The 27769-nt window shown below is 47.4% G+C and overlaps 2 protein-coding genes across 2 annotated transcripts in view; one reads left to right on the top strand and one right to left on the bottom strand.

Moving 5' to 3' along the window:
- Window positions 1-4526: 4526 nt before the first annotated feature.
- LOC122927324 lies at window positions 4527-16744 on the bottom strand. The gene is made up of 8 exons (XM_044279053.1): window positions 16662-16744; window positions 13464-13524; window positions 13310-13356; window positions 11866-11916; window positions 11420-11500; window positions 11104-11320; window positions 5484-5607; window positions 4527-5275 (listed from the first exon to the last, which is right to left on the bottom strand). The coding sequence occupies exons 2-8, from the start codon at window positions 13495-13497 to the stop codon at window positions 4561-4563; spliced, it is 1269 nt and encodes a 422-aa protein (XP_044134988.1). The 5' UTR covers window positions 13498-13524; window positions 16662-16744; the 3' UTR covers window positions 4527-4560.
- Window positions 16745-16963: 219 nt separating this feature from the next.
- Window positions 16964-27769, top strand: part of STXBP2 (syntaxin binding protein 2) — a 51383-nt gene continuing 40577 nt past the window's right edge. Inside the window, exon 1 of the mRNA XM_044279054.1 lies at window positions 16964-17114. Coding sequence (XP_044134989.1) covers window positions 17078-17114 — 37 coding nt within the window. The 5' untranslated portion in view covers window positions 16964-17077. The remainder of the gene's footprint in view (window positions 17115-27769) is intronic.

Raw genomic sequence — 27769 nt, forward strand, 5'->3', positions numbered from 1 at the left:
CCAGTGCGGCCCCCCCCCCTCCCTCCCCAGTATTAATTGTAACCAGTGCGGCCCCCCTCCCTCTATATTCATCGGTGGCCAGTGCGGATTCCCAGTATTAAATATGACCAGTGCGGCCTCCCCCTCCCTCTATATTTATTGGTGGCCAGTGCGGATTCCAAGTATTATGACCAGTGCGGCCTCGCCTCGCCCCCCCTCCCTAATTAAAATCACACCCCCCCATCATTGGTGGCAGCGGAGAGTACCGATCGGAGTCCGATTTAAATCGCTGGGGCTCCGATCGGTTACCATGGCAGCCAAGACGCTATTGCAGTCTTGGCTGCCATGGTTACTTAGCAATAAATACAAGCATTATACTTACCTGAAGAGCTGCGATGTCTGACTGGCCGGGAGCTCCTCCTACTGGTAAGTGAAAGGTCTGTGCGGCGCATTGCCTATAGCACAGACCTGTCACTTACCAGTAGGAGGAGCGCCCGGCCGGTCAGACATCGCAGCTCGCAGGTAAGTATAATGCTTGTATTTATTGCTAAGTAACCATGGCAGCCAAGACTGCAATAGCGTCTTGGTTGCCATGGTAACCGATCGGAGCCCCAGCGATTTAAACTGGGACTCCGATCGGTACTCTCCGCTGCCACCAATGATTGGGGGGGGGGGGAGAGGGGAGGCCGCACTGGTCATAATATTTGGAATCCGCACTGGCCACCAATAAATATAGAGGGAGGGGGAGGCCGCACTGGTCATATTTAATACTGGGAATCCGCACTGGCCACCGATGAATATAGAGGGAGGGGGGCCGCACTGGTTACAATTAATACTGGGGAGGGAGGGGGGGGCCGCACTGGCCACCAATAAGTAAAATACAGGAGGGGGGGGGTCTGCCCCTGCTGCCTGGCAGCATCTGCAAGGCAGCAGGGGGCAGTCATGTACACAGTTCTCAGCATATTCTAACATGAAGCGTCCCCATCACAATGAAAACGCCTCTGTGTTAGAATATACTGTCAGATCTGAGTTTTACGATGTAACTCAAATCCGATGGTATATTCTAACATAGAGGCGTTCCCATGGTGATGGGGACGCTTCAAGTTAAAATATACCATCGGATCGGCGAAAACTCCGATCTGATGGTATATTAATAGGGACTCCTGACTTTACATTGAAAGTCAATGGGGGACGGATTCGTTTGCAATTGCACCATATTGTGTCAACGTCAAACGGATCCGTCCCCATTGACTTGCATTGTAAGTCTGGACGGATCCGTTTGGCTCCGCACGGCCAGGCGGACACGAAAACACTGCAAGCTGCGTTCGGGTGTCCGCCTGCTGAGCGGAGCGGAGGCCAAACGGTGCCAAACTGATGCATTCTGAGCGGATCCGCATCCACTCAGAATGCATTGGGACTGTACGGATCCGTTCGGGGCCGCTTGTGAGAGCCTTCAAACGGAACTCACAAGCGGAGCCCCGAATGCTAGTGTGAAAGTAGCCTTAGAGAATGTAGGTAAGGAAGCTAGGATTTGTTCCCTAGGTTTCTTTTCTTTAAAGGGACACTGACAAGCCCAAAAAGCATATTTAGGTATATATATATATATGACAGTACAGGTCATATAAAGTGTATTAGAATCATCTAAGTATCCCCCCTGTCCACCTTATAAATACAGTAATCTGAAGTTTTATAACCTGCTTTCATCGTGTTCAATCTGCCCAAGGGGCGGCGTTTCATCTCAACTTGCGCCCAGCGAGCCTCGCCACAACTGCCGTTTGAAGCGCCGCCCAGCTAATCAATATTCACTTCGCTGGGCGGCTACTAGTGTCCCCGGCCATCTTCAGCGCATGCGCCCGGCACCCTCACTGGCCGGGATCGCATCGCGCCTGCGCAGTCTGATTCCCAGAGGCCGATGCAGCCTCTGCTTAATGCGCATGCGCCGGGCACAGCAGCGCTTCAGAGTAGCCGCCCAGCGAAGTGAATATTGATTAGCTGGGCGGCGCTTCAAACGGCAGTTGTGGCGAGGCTGGCTGGGCGCAAGTTGAGATGAAACGCCGCCCCTTGGGCAGATTGAACACGATGAAAGCAGGTTATAAAACTTATTTTTACTGTATTTATAAGGTGGACAGGGGGGGATACTTAGATGATTCTAATACACTTTATATGACCTATACTGTCATATTTATACCTAAATATGCTTTTTGGGCCTGTCAGTGTCCCTTTAAGATGAATCTCTAGCTGGTCCAACCAGAGACGGAGAGACCTAGATACCCAGGTAGCTGCGATAGCAGGTCTGAGACAAGTGGCTGATGTCTCCCAGGCACGTTTGAAATAAATATTGACTTTCTTATCTAGAGGATCGGAAAGACAACCTAGATCATCAAAGGGAAGTGCTGCTTTTTTGGCTATTTTGGCGTCCGGGGCGTCCACTGTAGGAGCCTTATCCCATATTGAGGATACTACTTCATCATACAGATACTCTCTCTTTACTGAAGTGGGAATAAGGCAGGATTTTTCCACTCTTTTTTGATAAGGGCCTGTAAGTTTTCGTGCATAGTAAAAACCCTGTTTTTTGGGGCCTAGCGCTTGGAAGGCTTCATCCGCAGCAGATCTAATCTGTTTAATATCTTCTAGCAGGCATAGTGGATCTTACAGCTTTCAGTAATGGCTGTGTATCCTCAGGGGAAAAAAAGGATCTTCCTGAATATTCATCATCAGAGGAATCAGAGTCGCTGGAAAACAACTGTCCTCATTCTTTATCTTCATTATCAGAAAAGTCAAATTCCACGCTTTCATATTCTGTAGATCTATCCTGGGACTTGGTACGGCTTTTACTGAATGCTTTAAGCGAAGCCTTCGCTTCTGACCTAATTAAACATTTCATGGACCTGGTCAAACTCTGGGACTCTTCCGCCACAAGCTTATCTATGCATGCTGAACACAGTGGTTTAAGATATGAGGCAGATAGGGCCGCTTTACATCCTGCACATTCCTTATGCTTGGTCTTGCTAGAAGATTTTTTTAGGTGGCTTTGAGGTCTACAACAATCAAATAATATACCATTAGTAAGGAAAAGAACTAATGGAGGAAGAAACTTTTCCTTTCCTTAGGACTGGTACCGAGCTTGCGGGCCTCAAGGGTTCAGCACATCCACCCGAATGTTCCGTCATACTGCCCAAGCTGGGAATCTCTTCAGCACAAACACGGTGTGCCTTCCACGCTGACTGCCTGCTCCTGCAGCCGCTCTTATATTTAAAAGACGCGCCTCGGCCTCTACTTCCGGTTCCGCGGTCCCCGAAGGCCCTGCCCCCTTGATGTTATCAGATGCGCACAATTGCTTAATGCGCGCGGCCTCCATCCTTGGTACTGGCGGCAGCCCTCACGCTGGGACAAGAGAGGGGAGACGCCTGAACACAACCATAGCGGCTCCCCGCAGGACCGGAAAGTAGCGCAGGAAGGAGGCAGACTTGCGGGGAGCGGCTTCCGGCACGGCCACAGAACTACCGCTCCCCAGGGAAAAAGGTCTCCTACGGCAGCCGGCCACAGACCCTCCCCCAGCGGTGATGAGGTATGTCTTCAGCAGCAGATCTCCGCTGCCCTGCTTCTCAGGGTCTCCCATCCGGAGGACAGGAAACCTGAACTGGTGCTTGGTGGGGGTGTGTTCTTTTTATCTTCTCTGGTTTCCTGTCCAGATGAGAGGTCCTGAGTCACATAGGGTGCCGTCATGGGTGAGGGGAAAAAATGAATACAACTCTGGACAGAAGTAAATGTGACATTGCAGAATCTAGCGAATGTGTGCTGTAATCAACGCTAAAGGCAGCCCAATGAAATATTAGTGTGTGACTTTTTGGCCAGGCAGTGTATGTGCCCATACAAAATCGGGCACTTTTTTCACACTAGCGATTTCCTTGCTGGAATTGCCCTCCGTGTATGAGCGTGATCCTCCGTTCTGGATTGCAGGAGCGCACGGTATTATGATTTATAATGCTGTGCGTCTCTGCCTGACCTTACTGCTACAGGATCATAGTGCTCTAAAGCGATCACTAGGATTCTCCAACAATAACGTCAGAGGCACATAGCATGTCAATCATGATAATACCATGCGTTCCTGCAGTCCAGAACGCAGAACCACGCTCACACACGGAGCGCGATTCCCGCAAGTCACTCATGTTAATATGGTCAAATCACACGCAGATGATCAGCAAGGAAGTATTCATTCCCCAAGTGTAGGTGAAGTGCTCACCTACTGGATTACTTTTTTGGTCACGTGTCCTCCTATATCTGCATCGTTTCCTAGCAGCGGACCGCTGTAGACTGCACGATCTGCTGCTCAGAAACCATAATTCATGTGCCTGCACCGACGATCCTTTCACTTGACAGATGAGCTTTTGGCAGCATACACTGGCAGATTGTTGGGAACGAGCATTCAAAGGAATGTTTGTACCCAATAGTCTGTCAGATTATAAGTGAAGACAATTGACCAAGTGATGAGGCAATCAAAATGGGATCTCATAATGTAATAATTAAAAAAAAAACAATATATTTTATTGAACTTTATTTAACAAACAAAAAAAAAAAAAGCTACAGATGATTGAACTGTCGTGGGGGGGTGGACGCTCTTGGGCCGGCAATGTTATCCCCTCCGTCGTCGGTTAAGCCGCCTGATAAAACATCACGGGCTCTGGGAAAGGATGCAGGAGGGAATTGTGGGTTGTGGTGGGAAGATGAGTTGGATGGTGAGGAACTTTCCCGAGCATGTGTAGGAGTGGGGAAAGAAGCTGGAGGTATAAAGTGAGGAGAAGGAGTAGAAGAAAAAGAAGGCGGCTGCTCGGGGAGATCGGACAAGGATGGGTGCTGGGATAAGGACTGGGGTGGGGGACGGTGCATTATTTCCCAGCTCCCGTTCTCGACCAGCAACTTGAATTCATGCAACTGCTCAGGGTTCATTTGGTCCATCATGGCGACCAAATAGTGCAGGTAATGATGAGAAGGGCTAAGTTCACGCGATGACTCTGCCCTCTCCAGGCATCGCATCGTGTAAGCCCTCATGGACCTGAGGTCCTCTGTAAAACCTTGCAAGGCGTCGGCAACGGTGCTCATAAAGTCCTCATACACCCCCTGACGGCGCCTACCGGTCCTCTGGCGACTTGGAATTGTCCAGGAAGGGGAGATAATCTGTTCCCGGGGCCGGTCGCCAGAAGGACCCGGTAGGGGATCGGCAGTGTCATGATCAGAGGGGCTGGAGGTGGCGGTCGGTTCAGGGACTGCTTCAGACTCTTGAGTGCTGCTAGCTGATCTGAGGGGGAAAAAATAAATAAAAAGTTAGATTGGCCATCAAATCTAGAGTCTGGCTCTATCCATTGGCTCCATCTGACTGGATGGGTCTGTCCAAGACAAAGGCCAAATGCTCCTGTCTTGGGCAGCCCCTTCTGTCGAACGGAGCAAACAGGAAAGTGAAGAAAGAAAAAAACGTTTTTAGCGAATAAGAATATAAAAAAAATAACCTTAATGCCAGCGTCTGGTGTAGAAACCCCAAGGCCGCATGATATCGGTATTGGGGCCGAGCTTTGATGCAATCTTTCTTGAAGCGGTCCCTCATTGACTGCCACCTAATCTGAACCTTTTTAACTGTAAAGTAAAGCGAAAAATTTAAGATTACACTTACCGGTAATCACTTTTCCATAAGCCCATGACAGCACCCTTGAGAGACCGCCTCCATCCAGGACAGGAAACAGGAACTTTCGTGGAGAGCTCATAAGGAGGAGCATGGCCCCGAGACCACCAGTTAATCGCAAGAACTTGTCCTAGACCACACTCTTCTCTTTTTTTTTTTTTTTTTTGTATATGTATATATATATTTTTTTTTATATATATATATATATATATATATATATATATATATATATATATATATGTGTATATTCTTTTTTTTTTTTTTTCTAATTCTATACAGGGTGGGAATAAACCCGGGTGCTGTCATGGGCTTATGGAAAAGTAATTACCAGTAAGTGTAATCTTAAATTTCCCTTTCGCCCATGACAGCACCCTTGAGAGACGACTAGAATAGAAATCCCTTTATTTCTTAGGGTGGGACTACCGCCTGGAGGACTTTCCTACCGAAGGCTAGCTGTTCTCTATTGCCTAGGTCCAATCTGTAGTGACGGAAGAAGGTGCCAGGCGACTGCCATGTGGCTGCTCTACAAATCTGTTCTAAGGTAGCGTCAGCCCTTTCTGCCCAAGTGGTGGAGATTGATCTTGTAGAATGAGCACCAAAGCCCCCCGGGGGAGCCTTTCCAGCTGAAGAATAGGCCAAATTAATGGCTCTCACGATCCATCTGGAAAGGGTTTTAGAAGAGGCTGGGAGGCCCTTATTTTTCCCACTAAACTGAATGAAGAGTTTTGAGGTTTTTCTCCACTGACTAGTAACCTCCAGATAATGAGATAGGCATCTTTTTACATCTAAACAGTGCAGTTTTTCCTCTTTTTCATTTCTCGGATCTTGGCACAGGGAAGGAAGGATAATGTCCTGCGTTCTATGAAACATAGAAACCACTTTCGGTAAGAAGGAAGGGTCTGGTTTAATGAGAACCCTATCATCTAAGATGTTAGTGTAAGGAGGCGAGGTAGAGAAGGCTGAAATCTCACCAACCCTCCTTGCTGAGGTAATTGCCACAAGAAACGCTGTTTTGAAAGACAAGATCTTTATAGGTAACTGTTTAAGTGGCTCAAAGGGAGGTTCTGTGAGGCTAGTGAGGACCAAGTTGAGGTCCCAGGGGGGAATTGAAGGTCCAGATATAGGCCTAAGCCTGCTGATGGCTTTAAAGAATCTTCGGACCCACGGGTGGCTAGCGATGGGAGAATCAAAGAACGCACTCAAAGCGGATACCTGTACTTTAAGAGTACTTGGCCTCAAATTTTTTTCATGTCCAGCTTGCAAAAAATCTAAAATCCTACACATAGGTGGGGGATTTAAAGGATTCACTGGATCCTTGGCAAACTTCTGGAAGGTGTTCCAAATCCTGAGATAAATAGAGGAGGTGACATCCTTTCTGCAGGATAGTAAAGTGGAAACTACGCTCTTGGAGAGTCCTCTACTTTCTAGGATTTCCCCCTCAAGAGCCATGCTGTTAGGTGTAACTGCTTCACACTCGGATGATTGACTGGTCCTTGGGATAGAAGATCTTGCCTCTCCGGGAGAATCCAAGGGTCCGTCAAGGATAGCTTCCTCAACCAGGTTCTTCTGGGCCAGAAAGGAGCAATTAAGATCACTGTTGTTCTTTCTTGTCTCAGCTTCTGTAAGAATCTTGGAAGAAGTCTTAATGGAGGAAAGGCGTAGAGGAGCTGGTTCGGCCAGGGAAGGGAGAAGGCATCTATCCCTGTTGGTGAATCTCTCGCGCTGAGGGAAAAGAAACGATGACACTTTCTGTTTTCTCTGGTGGCAAATAAATCCAGATGAGGACGACCCCAAAGTCGAATTATTTGATCGAACACCATTTGGTTCAGACACCATTCCCCCTGGTCTAGTGTATTTCGACTTAAGAAATCTGCCACCTTGTTTTCTGTACCTTTTAGATGTATTGCCATAAGGGACGGCACAGAAGGAATTATAAGGGAAAATATATCCGTTGTTAACTGCATAAGATTTTCTGATCTGGTTCCTCCTTGTTTGTTCAGATAGGAGACCACTGTGGCGTTGTCTGAAAAAACTTTTATAGATTTTCCCTGTAGTAAAGGAAGAAACTCTTAAGGCGAAAAAGACCGCCCTCAGTTCCCTCATGTTTTGGGAGTCTAGACTCTGCTCTCTTTCCCAAACACCTTGTCTTAAGTACCCTTGGCAACAGGCCCCCCAACCGGAAGGACTTGCGTCGGTGGTAAGGGTAACAAAATCTTGTTGGATCCAAGGGAGCCCCTGGGACAGGTTTACGGGGTTCAGCCACCAGTGAAGGGACTGGATCACTTGGGGGGTGAGTGTGAAAGGTGTATCTAATGGGCGGAGGGAACCCTGCCACTCCTTCAGAATTTGCCACTGTAGGGGTCTGGAGTGAAGATGGCTCCAACTGACCTCTGGTATAGTGGAGGTCATTCTGCCCAAGACCGCCATTGCTTGTCTGATAGTAGGGTTCTCTGTCGATATCAGGGACTGAACCTGTTGTATTAATCTCTGAATCTTGTCCTGGGGTAGAATACAGAGTAGTTTCTTTGAGTCCAGTATCATCCCTAAAAAGATACAAACTTGGGAAGGTATTAAATGGGATTTTTTTCCGTTTATTTGCCAGCCGAGGTCTTCTAGGATCTGCACTACTTTTTTGAGGTGTGCTTCTAGAATGGATTTTGACTCTGCTACCACCAGGAGATCGTCTAGGTAAGGAATTAGTAAAATGTCTTTTTTCCTTACATGAGCCATGACTTCTGCCATGACTTTCGTGAAAAGTCTGGGAGCTTGAGAAATCCCAAAGGGAAGGGCTGTGTATTGTAAGTGCTGGATGTGACCTCCTATAGAAACCGCGACTCTGAGGAATTTTTGACAGTCTAGCCGAATGGGAATGTGGTAGTACGCATCTCTTACGTCTATCGTAGCCATGAAGCAGCCCCTGAATAGATGTTTTATGACTGATTGGATCGACTCCATTCTGAATTTTTTGTAAGAGAGGAATTGATTTAAATCCTTTAGATTTATAATAGTTCTGAATGTTCCATCCGGTTTGGGGACCAGAAAAAGGGAGGAGTAAAAACCCTCGCCCTTCTCTGCCTCCGGCACAGGAATTAGAACATTTTTCCGAAGTAGGGATGCAATCTCTTGTTGTAAGGCTAGATTTTTCCCCGGGTTTCCTAGAAAATTCGTGATTTTGAATCTGTCCGGTGGGCGGGAGACAAACTCTAGACAAAACCCTTCCTTTATAACGCCTAAAATCCAGGGACTTGAGGAGATTTTTTCCCAGGCGTAGAGGAAGAGAGAAAGTCTGCCCCCCACGGGAGAGAAACCGTCATTGCTGTGATGGTTTAGAGGTTGAGGAGGATTGGGAACTGAAGAGAAACCCCTTGCTTTTCCTATTCTTGTTGTCAGCTCTGAAGTCTTTCCTCTGCCCCCTAAAAAAATCCTTCTTGTTTTTGCGAAAAAAACGTTGTTTTTTCGGGGGTCTGGAGAAAGGGAATCCTTTTTTATTGTCCGAGGCTTTATCCAAAAGGTCGTCTAAGACGGATCCAAAAAGATAAATCGCCCTGACAAGGAATTGCACAAAGCTTATTTTTAGATCCCGTGTCTCCCGACCAACCTTTTAGCCAAATAGCTCGTCTGGCTGTATTTGAAAGAGCAGCTGACCTAGCATTTAATTTTAAAGCATCTGCTGATGCGTCAGAAATAAAGTCTACTGCTTTAAGTAGAGTGGGGAAAACGGCTAACAATTGATCTCTCGGGGTCTTGTTCTGAATGTGAGATTCTAATTCTTCTAGCCATAATTTCAGAGACCTAGCAGTGGATGTGGCGGCAATATTTGGTTTGAACGCTTGAGTTGAGGTCTCCCAAACTTTTTTTTAGGTAAACCTCTGCTCGCTTATCCATAGGGTCTTTAAGAGAACCCAAGTCCTCAAACGGAAGGGCCGATTTTTTTGAAATTTTCGCAACAGGTGCATCCAATTTAGGAGGTCTGTCCCAGTTTACTGAGTCTGCCTCGTCAAAGGGATATTTCCTTTTTACATTTTTTGGCACAAAAATTTTTTTATCGGGTCTTTTCCATTCCTTCTGTATTAAAAACTTTATATTCTCGTTAACGGGAAATACTCTAGATTTTTTCTGCCCGAGATCACCAAACATGATATCCTGAACGGATCTTGGGTCTTTGGGTTCGTCTACTTTCATAGTCGCACGAACTGCTTTTAGTAAAGCTTCCGTATCATCGGGGGAAAAAAGTGGCCTGCCCGTGGATTCTTCATCCTGGGACGAGTCTGGGCTATCTAGGATTTCTCCCGTATCACTATCCTCTAAGGGATCTGAGTCAGATCTATTAGCCGTGCTTGATCTGGTTCCCAGGGAGGTAGAGGCTACAGCGGGAAAGCTCTTTTTGAAATCTTTCAGGGAATCCGAGACCTCCGTCTTCACCATCTCCCTAATACTCTGTAGAAGGGATGGGGACTCCTCCTCCACTAGTTTCTCAATACAACTTTGACATAGCTTTTTCAACCAAGAGGGGGCCAGTTTCTTTTTACAGACGGCACACTCCTTCCCTCTGGTCTTTGAAATTGCCTTTCTAGGGCCCTCTTTTGTAGTCTAAATGCAGGAAGAAAAAAGAGGGAAAGGAGATTTAGCCTAACTAAAAATGAAATAAATGGTGGGGAATGATCCCCCTTACCCCACCAGGAGTACCGGTCTGATCTCATGACCCTCCTGTTGATCGGCGCGTTGGGCACTCTCCTCCTCCATACTGCTGTGGGATAGAGAGTGACTCCCCGGATTCAAAGGAAATCTGGCTTCCTGTAAGGCTGGCTGGCTGGATGGGCTGCTGCTGACCGTGCGCCTGTGGGTCCAATCTCCTCGGTCGGGTCCTGCTGGAAACCCTCTGCGGCCTAAGTAGGAGAAGGCACTTCCTACTTCCGGAACGCACGCTACGTGCGTTCCAAAAACCGGAAGTCTCTACAGAGACCCGGATCTCGCTGGGATCGCGAGATTTTGGTTCCCCCTGCGCGAGGTGAGAAGAAGGCCCCGGCCCGCCTGAGCACTGTCAGGAAGGACCGGCGTGCCGAACGCACCTCTCGGTGAGCCCGGGACTGCAGAGTATCACCAGCGCAGCGTAAGCCAGACCCCAGCAGCAGACACCAGACTCCGGCCGGCGGCTCCTAGAGGAGACTTATGCCGGAACAGGTAACCCCACTTAGAAAAATTCCTCCGGGGCCCTGCAGCCTAGCTTTCTCTCCTCTTCTCCACGAACCGTCTTCTGTCTAGGACAGGAAACAGGAACTGGTGGTCTCGGGGCCATGCTCCTCCTTATGAGCTCTCCACGAAAGTTCCTGTTTCCTGTCCTGGATGGAGGCGGTCTCTCAAGGGTGCTGTCATGGGCGAAAGGGAAATCTAAGTATGCTTTTATTAATAGATATCAAAACCGCAGTTAAAATATCTATTGCGCTACTTACTAGATTGGCGCCGAGTGGCTCTTGAGAGATCCTCCCAGGTCAGAAACAGCGTGGCACACACCTCTTCCCAGAGCCGTTGGGTGTGCTGATGGTCAGCATGTTGGGGGTCACCGTGGTCCCATAAGGCGGGCCGCGCCTCCACCAGCTGGATGAGAAGGTCATTATCAATATGAGGGACAACTACCTCCTCATCTTCACTGGTGGAGACTTTGGAACCCTGGAAGAAGCCAGAAGAAAAATATTTAAATGAAGAATGGACATAAAAAAAATAAAAAAATTATTATATGAAAATTAGATCGCAGTTTAAGATACTTACACGTCTCCGATCGCCACGAGCTCCCCGACGACCTCTGGAGGAGCCTGGGGGATCTCCTCTTGTGGCGACAGGTATTTTGTCCTAAAAAAATAAAATAAAAAGTGAACTATGATATATTATATGCATATACCGTATTTTTGGCCCCACAAGACGCAGCACAACAGACAGAAGGAGGAAGAAGATTGTGATGGCGATGAGTAGCAGCGGTGTCTGGAGCAGGAGAGGCAAGTTTAAATTTTTTTATCTCATCAAGCACAAGGCATGGGGACTGATAAGGGGCGTATGGGGCTCTTATCTGAGGTCTGATTGGGGGTCATTCACATTCAGGTCTGAGCTGAGGTCTTATTAACATTGGGGTCTTACCTGAGGTCTAATGAAAACATTTTTTTTATTATTGTCCTCTAAAACCTAGGTACGTCTTATAGGGCGAAAAATCTGGTACTTACATCTTGCCAGCCCGGGTCCGTGCTAGGTGAGACTTCCTCCTCCGATGAAACCTACAATTAAAGGGAACCTGTCACCGGGATTTTGTGTATAGAGCCCAGGACATGGGTTGCTAGATGGCCGCTAGCACATCCACAATACCCAGTCCCCATAGCTCTGTGTGCTTTTTTTTTTTTTACACAATAAAACACTATTTGATACATATGAAAATTAACCTCTAGCTTTCTGACGTCGGGGAGCAAGGAGGAGATTCTGAGGATGCGGGGCGGTGCTGGGCTCCTTCACGCTGGACTCATCTCAGGTTAATTTGCATATGTATTAAATCAGGTTTTTTTACACAATAAAAGCACACAGAGCTATGGGGACTGGGTATTGCGGATGTGCTAGCGGCCATCTAGCAACCCATGTCCTCAGCTCTATACAAGAAATCACGGTGACAGGTTCCCTTTAAAATAGATATCGATTAAGGCCTCATGCACACGACAGTTTATTTTCACGGTCCGCAAAAACGGGGTCCGTAGGTCCGTGACCGTTTTTTCGTCCGTGGGTCTTCCTTGATTTTTGGAGGATCCACGGACATGGAAAAAAAAGTCGTTTTGGTGTCTGCCTGGCCGTGCGGAGCCAAACGGATCCGTCCTGAATTACAATGCAAGTCAATGGGGACGGATCCGTTTGGAGTTTTCTCCAATCCGATGGTATATTTTAACTTGAAGCGTCCCCATCACCACGGGAACGCCTCTATGTTAGAATATACTGTCGGATATGAGCTACATCGTGAAACTCAGATCCGACAGTATATTCTAACACAGAGGCATTCCCATGGTGATGGGGACGCTTCAGGTTAGAATATACTACAAACTGTGTACATGACTGCCCCCTGCTGGGCAGTCATGTACACCCCTGAAGGGGTTAATTGTGCTGATCACGGCCCCCTGTAAGAGATCGGGTGCTGCCAGGCAGCAGGGGGCAGTCTTGTACACAGTTTGTAGTGTATTCTAACTAGAAGCGTCCCCATCACCATGGGAACGCCTCTGTGTTAGAATATACTGTCGGATATGAGTTTTCACGAAGTGAAAACTTAGATCTGAAAAAGCTTTTATGCAGACGGATCTTCGGATCCGTCTGTATGAAAGCAACCTACGGCCACGGATCACGGACACGGATGCCAATCTTGTGTGCATCCGTGTTCTTTCACGGACCCATTGACTTGAATGGGTCCGTGAACCGTTGTCCGTCCAAAAAATAGGACAGGTCATATTTTTTTTGATGGACAGGATACACGGATCACGGCCTCGGCTGCAAAACGGTGCATTTTCCGATTTTTCCACGGACCCATTGAAAGTCAATGGGTCCACAAAAAAACGGCACAATGCCCACGGATGCACACAGCGGTCGTGTGCATGAGGCCAAAGGATAATGTTTTGAAACAGTGCTTGATACACTTACAATTCTACGGTGTTTTCTGGGTGGCCTCGCTTTGTCAGAAGACATTTCTGTAGGAGACACAGGAGATACTAATACACTGTATTTACTATCAGCCTCACTGACTGCACATGGAGAGAGCGAGATCACGTGTGTAATACTGGAGTCAAAAACTTACTTTTTGCTGATTTTGTCCTGACTTTTCCAACCATAGATCAAACTTTTTTTTCCCCCAGATTCTACAAAAAAAGTATATATTGATCAAAATTATATATATATATATATATAATTTGTGGTCATGGCTACGGCCAAGAGGTATCCGAAGAACCCTAGGGAGAAAACAACGGGAACAACCTAACCCAGCTAGGCGTGTCTTAGCTGACCTGACTAAATGGCTTGTTGTGTGCCCTAAGCCATGATCGTGGGTAGGCCTATAAGTGGGCAAAAACCAAGCCAAGTAGGGTAGAAGAGGAATTTGAATGGCATGTACAAACTAATCCCCAAGCCAACTGCAAGGCATCCGGGATCTAGAGCGAAATTTCGGGGTATGTGAGGCAAGACCAGTAGGAAACCTACAACCCATCTTGTGGATGACAAGGCCAGAGACATGATGCTCAATATTGCGGATACTGCACCAAAGCGGAATGGAGGACCGAGAATACATTGTGAAATGGATCATAAAAACCAACTGAAACTTGTAAAGTTTGGTTCTAGTGCGAGTACTGGCAATGACCTAGCGTCAGGAGATCGTGGGACCAAAACCTAACTGCCTAGACTATGCAGGAATGAGGGCCAAAAAGAACCATGTAGCTAGGAAGAGAATCCTTGAATAGTTACCCAGACAACAGCTATCCGCACTTTCTTCTACTGTGCGCCCCTGAGAATTGTTTTTACGCTTGAGACGTGAAGACCGACCTACTATCTGAATCTTCTACCGTGAGAAAATGCTGGACCTTGTCCAAAATCCGATTCAACGTGGTTGTGGGGAGTCGGAGGTTAGTGCGGCAAGAAGCCATAATATACAAGATTCTGTCTATGCCCTCCCATGAGTGAGGGAATGCAATGAAGCTACTGGCACCTGAAAACACACACCTGTGAGTGAGGGTGTGGCTCGTATATGAAGAGCCTCCGCCCCTCCCACAAATGCAGGCTGACTAATCAGCCTTACCAACATATATATATATAGTAATTAAACAGAAATACACCTGTGCCGCAATCGGCGACTTTTCCCCGATCACTCCCCGTGGCGCGGGCAGGCCCGTCTCATTTACCATTTTCTACGCCCGTTTTAGTCTTACATTTAGGGCCCATTCACACGACCATATGTACGGATCCGTACCAGTGCCGCAATTTTGCGGAAGGTCTGCGGATCCGTTCATTTCTATAGGCCCTCAAAAGATGCGGACAGTACACCGTGTGCTGTCCGCATCCGTTATTCCGTACCGCGGCTCCGCAAAAATAAATTTCAATGTCCTATACTTGTCTGCAGAAAACGTTCCGTGGACCCATACAAGTCTATGGATCCGCACAAAAAAGAAAAAAAAAAAGGGAACAAACAACTCCGCTCCATTTTTTTGCAGAACGGTTCCACTTTTTTTGCTGCTCCGCAAAGCAGTACGGTCGTGTGAATGGGCCCTTAGAATCGGCGGTGGGTCCGCCGAAGTTACTAGGATTTCGTGTACTGGAACCACTTCACTGTTACGTGTTGGCCCGTACCTCGTATACAGTGGCATGTCATAAGGCCTCGACCACACGGCCGCTGGCTGTCAGAGCCTGTATTGGGAACCGCAAATTGGCCACGTGTACTCCGCATTACGGATGCGGACCCATTCACTTGAATGGGCCTGCTGCCTTTGTTTTGCCAAAACAAAATGGCCAATGAGGGAGTGGAATATTTATATAGCATTAGCCTCATCTCACACATGCGCATTGCTAAAAACAGAAGTTAACGGATCCAGGAAAACCGGATCCATTAAAAACGGCACCTATTGACTACCATTGTTTATGGCGCTGGATCCGTTTTGCTGCCAGAACGGATGCATCTTGAACAGATCTCTTTCCATTCAGGATGCATAGGGACAAAACCCAAGCGTTTCGGTCCCGTTTTAAGATCCTCCACCGGATCTCAAAACCAGAAAGCCACAGCGAAGATTTGGAAGTAGCCTAAGGGCTCTTTCACACAGGCGAGTTTTGAACTTACAGCATCCGGACTGAATCCTGACCCGTTCATCTCAATCGCTCTGTGCACGTGCACATTGTTTTTTACACATCGTTGCATTCAAAGAAAAAAAAAAATAATCATCAGTTTTAGGGTACATTCACACGACCATATTTATGGGTCCGCATCCGTTTTGCAGAACGGATGCGGACCGCAAAATACATACGGCGGTGTGCACGAGCCCTTATAGGGGGTTTTGCTTTCCTCGGGATCAACACTGCTGGATTGTAAGCAGGACTTGATTGACGGACGCTTTTTCACATAACCGAGGATGTAACCTTACCCTCCAGCTGTTGTGAAACTACAACTCCCAGCAATGTGCTCCAGTCACCCACCTCTATGGCAGCTCCAATAACGTCCAGCAGGTACACATGGTGGGAGTTGTAGTTTCATAGCACCTGGAGTACCCGAGGGTGCCGACACCATAAGGCCAGTCAGTGATTTGGCTTCAGTGGTCCGTGTCCGATTTTGCTTCAGTTGTGTCTCCTTGTGTCTTTTTTTTTGTCTGACAGGGGAAAAGGAAGGTTAATGAAAAGTGTAATTTTATTGCAGCAAGGTCTTGTAGAAAAAAAACGGAAGCAGACACGGACGACATACCAGTTGTGCATCAGTTTTTTTTACGTACCCATTGACTTGAATGGGTCCGTCCTCAGTTTTCCACTGACAAGAATAGGACAGGTTATATTTTTTTGACGGACTGGTAGCACGGACCCGGATAAAAAAAAAACGGAGGACTATCAGTTTTTTTTTCACAGCTCCATAGAATTGAATGGGACCTCTGCTAAACTGTGAAAAATGACAGAACGGATGCACACAACGGTCGCGTGCATGAGGCCCAAGGGCTCCGTGTACATTGCGCGTCCATATGCGAGTAACAACGCGAACATGTCCTATTCTTGTCCGTTTTGCAGACAAGCATTGTTTTTGGAGCCGCAAAAAAAAAAAAGTTCGCCAACTGTGTTTATTCAGAGAAAGGCAAAACCCCTAAACATGGATGCCAACTACTGGCACAGGAGCAGAGCCACCTGCGGAGAAGCACTACCACAGGCCGCATAGCCCGGGGCGGATCCAGAACACAGGAGCGGTAAGTCTCCCCCACAACTACCTTTTGGATCCTCTCCCTGCTTTAGTGTAAACACCTGCATGTCTGAATCCTACCTTATCGAAGCACTGCGATTTTTTGCTAAACCTCACGGCCTAGTCCATATAATTTATTCCTGTGAAACCACGCCCCACAGCCCATGGCAGCCAATAAGCAGGCAACCCACGCCCATCTATCGCTTAGCCACGCCCTATAATTCAACTGGCACCGCCCAAGTGGCAATGCCGTCCTATAACCGAACAGCAGACGCCAATACATCACTAACACCACGCCCCCCGCTACGTCTTGCGCTCTGGTAAATAAACGACGTCATTGGGTCGCCGCATACTCCTCCTGACAACCGAGTGCCCGCCCCTTGGTAACGGACTTCCTGCTCCTCCCGTGATGTCACGAGTGAGTGTGACGCCACAACGCGGAAGTCGCCGAAGTTTCGGGGGACCGTAGTTTGGTGACGGTGGTGGGGCAGGAGAGGATGGCGCCGTCCGGGCTGAAAGCGGTGGTGGGAGAGAGTAAGTGGCGGTTCTGTATAGAACAGACCTGGCGGATTCTGTGTCAGTGACCGGCTGGGAGAGCGCAGCTGTGACGTCAGCAGTTATGTCATTTGCTGGCTTGTTGGTCTTGTACTACCTCGCGGCTGCTAGTGTCAGCGATATAACATGTGCCTGTGTGTGATTGCTGGAGGACCACCTACCTCCTCATTATATCTGGAGGACCACCTACCTCCTCATTATATCTGTAGGACTGGAGGACCACCTACCTCCTCATATCTGGAGGACCACCTACCTCCTCAGTAATATATCTGTATGGTTGGAGGAGGACCACCTACCCCCTCAGGAATGTATATACTATAGGATTGGAGAAGGTCTCTGTACTCCATTGTACATGTATAGTCTATATGATTTGTGTGTGATGAGATGACCCTCAGTCACAGTCTGTATCCTACTCCAGAGCTGCATTCAAGATTCTGCCAGTTACGTTTGGAAACAATCATGTCGTTGCTGATACTTCTGACAGGCCTGTCTATGATACTGCAGTACCAGTACTATCTGAGCGCCAGGCGGCTTACAGCCATGACACTGTGGTGCTTACAAGTTTGTGAACCCTTCAGAATTTTTCTTATTTCTGACTAAATTTGTCCTAAAACTACATCAGATTTTCACTTAAGTCCTAAAAGTAGATGACGATAACCAAATAAATGAGTCACAAATATTAGACTTGGCCAGTTATTTACGGAGGTAAAGGTCGACTATCTGAAGTATGTGAACCTTTGCTTTAAGTATCTGGTGTGTCCTCCTTGTACAGCAATAACTGCAACTCGGGGCTCGTTCTCATCTCGGTAACCTGATCCGGAGTTTACCGGATGTAGCTTTGCCGGATTCTGGATTATAATGAGATCCGGCGATGATCTGGCAGCTTACTGTCATAAATACCGGGTTTTCGATGGACAAATACCGCTGCAGCAGTTTTTGTCTGCTCGATCATGTTTAACAGGTGGAATTCATCTCATTATTAATGGTCTCATCTGTCCACAGAACATTGTTCTGATAGTCTTCTTGCTTGTCCAGTTGATCTTTAGCAACCTGCAGGCGGGCAGCAATGTTGGTTTTTGGAGGGCAGTGGCTTTCTTCTTGCAATCCTGCCACGCACACCATTGTTGTTTTGTGTCTTCCTGATGGTAAACTCGTGAACATTAACATTAGACTTTGTGAGAAAAGCCTTGAGTTGCTTAGAGGTTCCTTTTGTGACCTTGTGGACTATTACATGTCTTGCTCTAGGCGTGATCTTCATTGGTCCACTACACCTGGAGAGGGCAAAATAGGTCTTGAAATTCCTCCATTTGTACTCTGGCTGTCTGACTGTGGATTGGTCAAGTCCACACTCTTTTTAGAGATGGTTTTGTAACCTTTTCCAACCTGATGAGTATCAACAACTCTTCTTCTGATGTCCTCAGAAATCTCCATTGTCCGCGCCATGATAAATTTCCACAAACTTGTTTTGAAGATCAGACATTGATAGATCTCTTCTCTTCGAATAGAACAAGTGGCCCACTCACTCTTGATTCTCCTCCCATTGGTGTAAACACCTGACGTCAATTTTGCCTTCAAATTATCCTCTAATCCTGAAGGTTCACATACGTTTGACCCTCATAAACATGTGATATTGGATTTTCCTCCATAAGTAAATGACCAGGTGTAATATTTTTGACTCCTTTTCACAAACTTTCAAGCACCACTTTGGGTGACCTGAGTAGGCATGATGTACAATGCCACACTGCAATGGTATATGACTAGGATGTGTGATTTCTTAATGACTGGCAGATGTCAGGCTTCTCGGACCCCTGCCCATCATGATAATTAAGTGGTCATAGTCGTGATCCAGTGCTGTGGTGCCATTCAGATGTGACACCTCCATTCAGTTGCGTATTCTGCACAGCTGAGTGCCTGAGCACCCATGTGTGAAGAAGGCACCATAGTGCTGGGTGAGGACTGCGACCACTTCCTTCTCAGAACTTCTGGATGCGCAGGGGTTCACTGATCATCACTTTACAAGATGTAATACAGGGGTTCTCTGGGCACTTAGTCTAATTAGAGTATAGCGCTATGGAGGGAGACCCTTTTACATAGGACTGCTCCTCCCCGATGCTGCGATCTCCGTTGCACTGTTGCTCGCTGCGGGCTCTTTCACCCGGGTCCCGTCTGGATGTTTCTGCTTCTTTCCCTTTTTCGGTCTGCATTATAGTCGCCCTATCTGGTCCCAGACATTCTCAATGGGGGAGATCTGGCAATCCAGCTGGATACCTTGAAGAACACGTTGCGTTGCATGGGTAGTGTGTGGTGGCCGTTATCTCATTGGAACACCACATCTAAGGCAAAAAAACGGCACAATGTCTTGGATATACCGAAGGCTTGTTAATGTTCCTTCCACGCGTTCCAGACTGGAACAGCCATAGTAGCTAATGGCTCCCCACATCGTGACACCTGGTGTCGGTTCGCATGATAGCAGTAGGTGCTCTTCTGTGAAATCTGATGTAGCCATCAATGGTGAAGGCAGGTTCTGCCTTGGTGCTAATAATGGCCACATCGGAGTTCACAGGGGGCTGGAGAAAGTCTACTGCCATCATGTAGTGTGGAGACACGTCATTCCACGCACCTGGTGTTTGGTCCTATCACTGCTTTCAGCATCTGTACAACCCTTACCATGACAGAGTGGCATCTTGGAGGGGAGATGCCACCCAGTACCCTTGTTGAGACAGGACCAGTGCTGTGCTCTTGGTCAAATGATGTTCTCCTGGCACTTCCTGGATCAGGTGCCATACATTGTGTAGGTGACCCTAGCCTGGTTACAGCCCACAGTGATGGCATGTTCATGGCCTGCCCCCTGCGCTCTATCGCCACAGTGCATGCGGGAGAGTATACAGTAGCGCTGGAGAGTGCACAATCGTATCCCGCCCCCTAACCAGGCCGGCTTCTGGCATCATGCCGGTCAGCGATCAAGGCTGTCTGACTGCGCAGGCGCCTTCAGCCTGTTTAGGGGACGGGATAGTATTGTGTGCTGCACAGTGTAGCGATTCATGTACAGGGGGCAGTCCATTGCGGGTTGTGACCAGGATAGGATCACGTGCACAATGTACGGCACGTGATCCTGGAAGCGCCAGGAGAATATCATTTGATGGGGAGCGCAGCGCTGTAGGCAACTTTTAATAAGTATCAATGCAAAAGATGTTAGACATGAAATAGAAGAGACATCTAGGAATACCCCTTTAATGTGACCCCGCGTCAACATATACCCTGCTGCAGAGCCCCAAAATAAAGTGGGCACCACCTTGTGTGATCTTTGACCAAGCACCACTAACCGGTAATAAGTTGTCAATCTCATCTCGCCATCCATTTTCCAGGAGCTTTTTTCCATTTTCTGCTAGTGCGTGTATATAATATAAAGTGATCAGTTTATACATTTCTGTCCTTTTCATGAAAATAAATTTTTTTGCATTCTCTGCATTGGGCCAGTCCTCTGTTATTCCTCATGGAAATGTTTCCCACACACTGAAACTGTCCAGTCCATTTTGGCAGTGTCAGACTGTGTACACACCTGACCGACAAGGGGAGTGGTGACACCCAGCCGTCAGGGCGAGGGTCCATGCAAAGCTCGAAGAAAGGATGCTGTAAGTGCAGTCGTGTCACATAGGGTTGGTGGTAAAATAAAAAAAAAATTCAAAATAAATATTTTAAAGGAAAAACAAAAAAATTTATGGACCTAAGTATTCAGACTAGGGCTGCAGCTAGCGACTATTTTTGTAATAGAGTATTCTATCAATGAATCGAGTAGTCTAATAACAAAAAAACTAAGTGCCCAGTGCCACCAGCTGCCCTCCCCAGTAGGGTTGGGCGATATCAAAAATATTCCCACAATAACGATATATATCGTGATAAATGCCCATTTAGAAAAAAAAAAACACTCAAAACGTGTTTCCTTGTTGCCCCCATACATTATAATGTCTCCTTGATGCCCCCATGCAGTAATATCTCTTAGGCCCACCAAGAACGGGTTCACCGTTTCTCCCAAATCTGATGGAGCAGCCGTACCCCCTGCTGCTCCATTCTCTGAGTGTGCTGGAGATATCAGGGTTTGATGATGGCTGATTGCTGCTTTGTCAGGCAGGGCACCTTGGCATCATAAAGATGCCTTTCAGTCAAATAAAACATTATGGGTCATTTACTAAAGACTGGGCGCTTCCCATATGGGTCTTAGTCCCTACACACTACAGCCCTATTACCGCAGCCCCCAGAGTGCAGCGGCTGTTCTCAGCCCCGGCTTCTCTGTGTGCGCCAGTCTCCTGGCTCTGGGGGTTTACAGCAACAGATGCATTTTCTTTGTGACCTACAGGACTTATACCCCCGTGACTAGGGTTGTCACAATACCAAAATTATTATTAAATTTCGGTCCCGTAAAAAAGTTATGCAATACTCGATACCACGCAAAAGAAAAATTAAATGCCAAAGAGTGTTAATTCCTCAATTTATGGAACGTGCGGCCCATAATGGAACAGTCCTATCCTATATATTTTTTTTTTTTTTTTTTAGGGGAGAAGGAGAATCGTGTGTTTTTTATTTTTTTTTTTTTTTTTTTTTTAAATTTTTTTTTTTTTTTCTGTTACGGTGTTCACCACATAAGAGATATTTTCAATACTTTCATAGTTTGGACTTTTCCGGACGAGGCGATATAATATATAATTTTTTAATGTAAATTGGGAAAGGGGGTGATTTTAATATTTTTTTTACTTATATATTTATTAACAGCCCACTTATGGGGCTAGAACCTAGGATCTTTTTATCCCTTGTCCTATTCACCCTAATAGAGATCTATTAGGGTGCATAGGACCTCACACTGCCCCTGCTGCCCTGAGCTTTGTGCACATGACAGCAGGCAGATTGCCATGGCAGCCATGGATGGCTTCAGTAGCATCCTGGCTGCCATGGTAACCAATCAGAGCCCTGAGATTTCACTGCTGGGGCTCCAATCAGAAGCTGCCACTGCACCACCAATGAAGAGGGGACCCTGTGGCCACTGCCACCAATGATTATAATTTACGATACTGGGGTATGGGGGTAGGCACCAATGAATGTAATAAACTTCATAATGCAAATATAGACACTCTGCCTCAATGACAGGGATCCCGCCGAACCGTGCCAATTAGCCCCTCAAGTGCCGCATTTCAGGGGTAAATTGCATCGGTTCACGGGATCGCCGCTTCCTGTCATTGGGAACGGGTGCTGGGTATGTGATACGGCTGGTACCCGCAGTCTATATTTTAATTGAGGGTAAGTCTCATTGGTGGCGCAGCGGCCACAGCCCCTCCCCTCCTCCTCACTATTACCTCTCATTGGTGGTGCAGCGGCAGCCGGATCACAGTGGGGGGGGGACTCTCTACTTCTCCACTGTGCCGGCTGTAATGTGCGCCGGACGTTTTAGAGGCATTCAGCACTGTGACGTGTGTCTGCCCCTATGATGTCACTAAGATACTGCGGTAATGAAGAAATGGCGATATCGCTGTTTCTTAATACCACGGTATATCGATAATACCGGTTTATTGCCCAACCCTACTCCCCAGTGCCACCAGCTTGCCCCCCCCAGTGCCACCAACTCCCCCTCCTAGCCATGTCCCCAGCGCCAGTACTTACCTTTCCTGTAGGGGCTCCACTCCACAGCTCCTCCATCTTCTCCTGCTTATGTGCACTATGACCTGACGATGTGTCAGGATACAGTACAGTGGAGAAGAAGATGGTGGAGCTGTGGAGCTGCGCCCCTACAGGCAAAGTACTGGCACGGGGGGGCAAGCTGGTGGCACTGGTGAAGCAGCTGGTGGCACTGGGGAGTAGGGTTGGGCAAAAAAACGGTATTAACGAATAACGATATACCACTGTATTAAGAAACAGCGATACGGCGATATCGCCATTGCTTCACTCCCGCTCTGTGGTCATATGACGCAAACGAATCCTCGATGCAAAAAATTTGCATTGAGGATTTTTTTTGTATCTAATTACTCGCTTCAATCGAGTAATCGTTTCAGCCCTAATTCAGATCCTTTGCTGTGACACTTGACATTTAGCTCTGGGGGCCTCCCATTTCTCTTTGAGATGTTTCTACACCTTGATTGGAGTCACCAGTGGTAAATTTAGTTAATTCACATGATTTGGAAAGACACAGCCCTGTCTATAAGGTCTCACAGCTGACAATGTATATCAGAGCAAAACCAAGCCATGAGGGGGAAAGATCTGCCTGTAGAGCTCAGAGACGGGATTGTGTGGAGGCACGGATCTGGGTGCCCATTGCATTTAGTATATGGTTCCTCCCTCCAGAGGAAGAGGCGAGGGATCCTCTGACAGTAGTCCCCAAACTGTTGCAAAACTACCACTCTAGGCATGTTGAGGGTGCCGGAGCGGAGATCTGGGCAGCTGTTTCTGACCCTTCAGCTTGGTTGTTACTTGCTTGTTCTGTAGAGATGGCTACATCCTTCATTGCATATAGCAGCCTAGATCTCAGCTTCCTGGAACTGTATGAATAGGATTGGGACAGGGGGGCTGGTGTAGGTTGAACAACCCCTATCCACCCAGAGGGATCCCTTTATTACATCTATGATGGCCTACGAAGTATCGTCTGGATTAACCAGGATTCAGGTTCTGCTGTGCTTGACGTATTTCTGGAGGGTGTGTATAGCTCACCTTAGAGTAGGCACCTAGCGCCGTACTCGTGTATCTGACTGGTCCTTGGACTGTGCAATCATCATAAGTTTGGGTTTAGGAATGGTCTCCACATTTTGGGCTCGGTGGTCTTATAGGGGAAATACCCACATTGGTGAACCTATACTTACGGAGGGCTCTGAGGTCAATTATCTAAACCACAACTCTGTGGTTGTGCACCATACAGTCAATCCTGCCTGTGAGCCCAGCACCCATATCTGACGAGAAGGGGTTGTCCTGACAGAAGACGCTGGGTGGCGTCCATAGCCATGGTCCCTTTCTCCATGTTGGCAGCCTTCAGCCGGGCCATTATTTTGGCCCGTAGAGTGTCCAGCCCACAGCGATGTGATGTGTACCATCTCATGGTGACTCCTAGTATTTTTATGACTGATTTTACAGGTTGTAAGCTATTTATGAGGGATTATTCTGACACTCTTCACTCTGTAAAATCGGTTATTACAGACGACTCGTCACCGCCATTAGTCTATTTTTGCATAACCGCGTTCCTGCAGCCGTTTCTTCTTCTGATGAGGTTTGAGGGCTTGTTGTTTTGCAGAACACATGGCATTTTTCATTGCCTGTGGCAGATTCGTATCTTAAAGGGGTTTTCTGAGATTTTACTTCCGGTGACCTATCCTCAGGAAAAGTCATCAACTGGTGGGGGTCTGACACCCGGGACCCCCGCCGATCAGCTGTTTGAGAAGGCACTTGCAGTAGCACAGAGGCCTTCTCTCGGCTTTCCCTAGGCCAGTGATGCCAATCATCGGTCACATGGACTTTTCGCAGCTCAGCTGCAATACCAAGCACAGCCACTATACAATGTACGGCGCTGTGCTTCATGAGCGCAGAGAAGGCCGCAGCGGTGCCTTCTCAAACAGCTGATCGGCGAGTGTCCCGGGTGTTGGACACTCACCATTAAGATAGTGATGACCTGATCTGAGGATAGGTCATCAGTATTAAAATATCAGAAAACCCTTTGCTATTCGTATGAAAAAAATCTGCATGAGAACCCGATAAAAAGCATAAATTCATACTATTGATCAGTTTATGTTGTGGATTTTCTGTTTATTTAACAAACCCATTGAAGTCTGTGGAGGAAACCACCATAGATAAAGGGATCTACTGAACAAACAATTGATGCTGCAGATTTAACATTCCACAAAGTAGGTTGATTTCCACTTGTACAAAATATGCAAAGATTTGTCAGGTCTCGTTCACTTTGCCGGTACTGTATTACACTGCGGTTCTTTAGGGTGAAAATCCGTGAAAAAAAGCTCAGAATCTGCCATGTGTGCAGAGAGCCTTAAAGGGGTTTTCCAGTAGTAGAATATCGATGGCTTATCCTCAGGATCTGATCCGTAGGGGTCCAAAACAATCCTGACACATAAACCCTCCCGATCAGCTGTCATGTAAGTGCGGGACGATAGCCCCGCGGGCGGCCCGACATGTAATATATGATGCTGTGCGCTCCCATGTGCAGGATCAATGCAGCTCCGGGACATATGGCCCGCTCACAGGTCGTATGTCTCGAAGGGCATACGGTCGTGTGCAAGGGCCCTTAGACATAAAGGGATATACCAGTATGCCCAGCTCCTATCCAGGGCTGTTACATCAGTGCAGGTCTGACTGCTGGCACCTCCACCAATCACAAGAATTAGGGGAGAGGGGTGTGTGGTCCTTATCTTGTATGAAAGTAGCGTCCGTTCACAACAATGCGGGGGGGGGGAGGGGGTGGAGGTGCTCCTAACTTTGCATGAATAGAGCATCAGTTCACAAGAATTGGCAGGGGTCCTAACCCTGTATAAATGGAGCATCAGTCGGCCATGTGCACCGCCATGTCTGGTAGTCCCATAGAGTTTGAATGAAGAGGCAGTGGACACAACATGGGACCCCATCCACAGTGCTCGAATTTACCCAAAAAGAGTATCCTTTCCTTTAGTTACCCCTGCGCTGGTATACATTTTATTTTTTTTGCAGTAGAGAATAACATTTGTGATCCTCATTGTGGCAAAACCAACCTCGCCACTGGGTTTTGGAGGGGGCTGGCTACCAGCCTCAGGATTATGGCCCATACTAACTTTAAAGGAGAAGACAGACCGGCCGCACAGCTTAAATCTGTCTTTGGAATTGTATTTTATGTTATGTGAGGGTACCCAGATAGCTAATTTTATTGTATTCGTGTAGTCTGAGTGCCATTCACCTAATAATATGCACTCAGACTTGAGCTATCTGGGGATATGTTAAATGTCTGTGTTTACTGTAAGGGTGTGACATTGTATGTTTAAATGGTGATTTCTGTCCTGTTGTCTCCACATGTGTATTGGCGATTTCCCTTTGTCCTGAGAGATAATTGAATTGCTCCTCGGGTGTCTCCAGGGCAGAGAGGAGGAAACCATGATGCATTGTGGGGATGTATTGTGTCTGTGTATCCTGAATTGCTGCATATCTGTCCTGTGTCAGTCTTCCATCTGGTCCCCTAGGGGCATGTCCACCAGATGGGGACCTGCATAAATACGGGCGGGTAGCCCTCAATAAAGAGTGCCTGTTTTATCCTTCATCATGTTGAGGCTGGTGTTTGGGTAACTGATTGACACTGGGGGATTGCTATACGCTGAACATTTGCTATACTCCCCTGGCATAACTACTAGCTCTTGTAAGAGCTGTTCCTGCTCTCTGGATGTAGGAGAGGTTCACCCACTGGAGCCTTGTCGTAGGTCCAGGGTGGGTAGGAGACGGTGAGACCTCAACCAAGCTTCGGCGGTTCGTGGGGTCTGCAGTGCGTACGGTGTCAAGTGGAGTGTTTGGAGTCCTCGGAAAGCACTAGGAGCATCTATCGACGGAGGTACCCGGTCGGGGTGCCAGGAGATCCGTTACACTCATCCAACCCCTTCAAAGGGGGTTTCCAGGGCTTCAGTATTGATCTTATTCTAGGCTATCAATATGGGATCGGTGGGGGTAGGGGGTCTGACATCCGGCACCCTCACCAATCAGCTGTTTCGGGCAGCCCCCCAGAAGCTGACAGCTCCATATGCAATGTAGTGGCCATGCCGGGTACTGCAGCTCCGCTGCCATACAAGTCAGCTGCTGTGGACTGGAAACTGCGCAATATGTGGAGACTTCTGCATCCAGTCCATACATTGTACAGACTCTGATCAGTGGGGGCTGTCTGGTTTCATTACTGATGACCTATTCTCAGGCTAGGTTGACATTACCTGTAGCCTGGGCCACCACTTCAATGTTCTATAGGTGAGGTATACCCTTGACATGCATCGGAGCCTTCAGTCAGGCAATCCTTGTGATGTGTCCCAAAGACAGAGGGCTGGAAGGTAATGAGACGAGAGCCTAATGGCACGTCTGTGCTCACATGAAGCGTACACGGGAAGCCTGTGCGTAACCATTGTCTGCACAGTTCTCCCCGGTTATCGGCTGATAATTGCACCTCACCATGTCATGTTATTCGGTATCTGCTTTGCGCCAGTGCCAAAGTGCAATGATCGCGATCATGGATGCTGTGATCTCCAGCAATCAGTTGTTCTCACCAGGACACGCTCCCTGGACGAGCTGCTATGACACCTGGGGGGGGGGGGGGCGTCCATATGCCCTCATATTGCATTTAAAGCATGCTCCACCACACAGAGAACTGATCTGTCTATGGATGAGCGAATCGACTTCGGAATGAAACACCTGAATTCGATTTGCATAAAACTTTGTTAGAATACTGTACGGAGCGAGCGTACAGTATTAGAATGTATTGGCTCCTGTGAGCCCAAGTTATTGAGTTATTACTTCGCAAAGTCTCGCAGGGCTTCAGGTAATAACTTCAGAAATCGATTTCTACTGTAAAAAAAACTTTTTACTGAACCCAACTTTGGTAAAAGTTTTTTTACAGTAAAATTTAATTTCTGAAGTTATTGCCCGAAGCCCCG

The sequence above is a fragment of the Bufo gargarizans genome, chromosome 2 (assembly GCF_014858855.1).
Source record: "Bufo gargarizans isolate SCDJY-AF-19 chromosome 2, ASM1485885v1, whole genome shotgun sequence".
NCBI lineage: Eukaryota > Metazoa > Chordata > Amphibia > Anura > Bufonidae > Bufo > Bufo gargarizans.

Excerpts from the sequence above, each read along its gene's own strand:
- LOC122927324 (XM_044279053.1), bottom strand. The coding sequence starts at position 13,497 with ATGGTTGGAAAAGTCAGGACAAAATCAGCAAAAA. Across the intron at positions 13,357-13,463 it reads CAGGACAAAATCAGCAAAAA|AAATGTCTTCTGACAAAGCG; the intron begins GTAAGTTTTTGA and ends TGTCTCCTACAG. Across the intron at positions 11,917-13,309 it reads CCAGAAAACACCGTAGAATT|GTTTCATCGGAGGAGGAAGT; the intron begins GTAAGTGTATCA and ends CTTTAATTGTAG.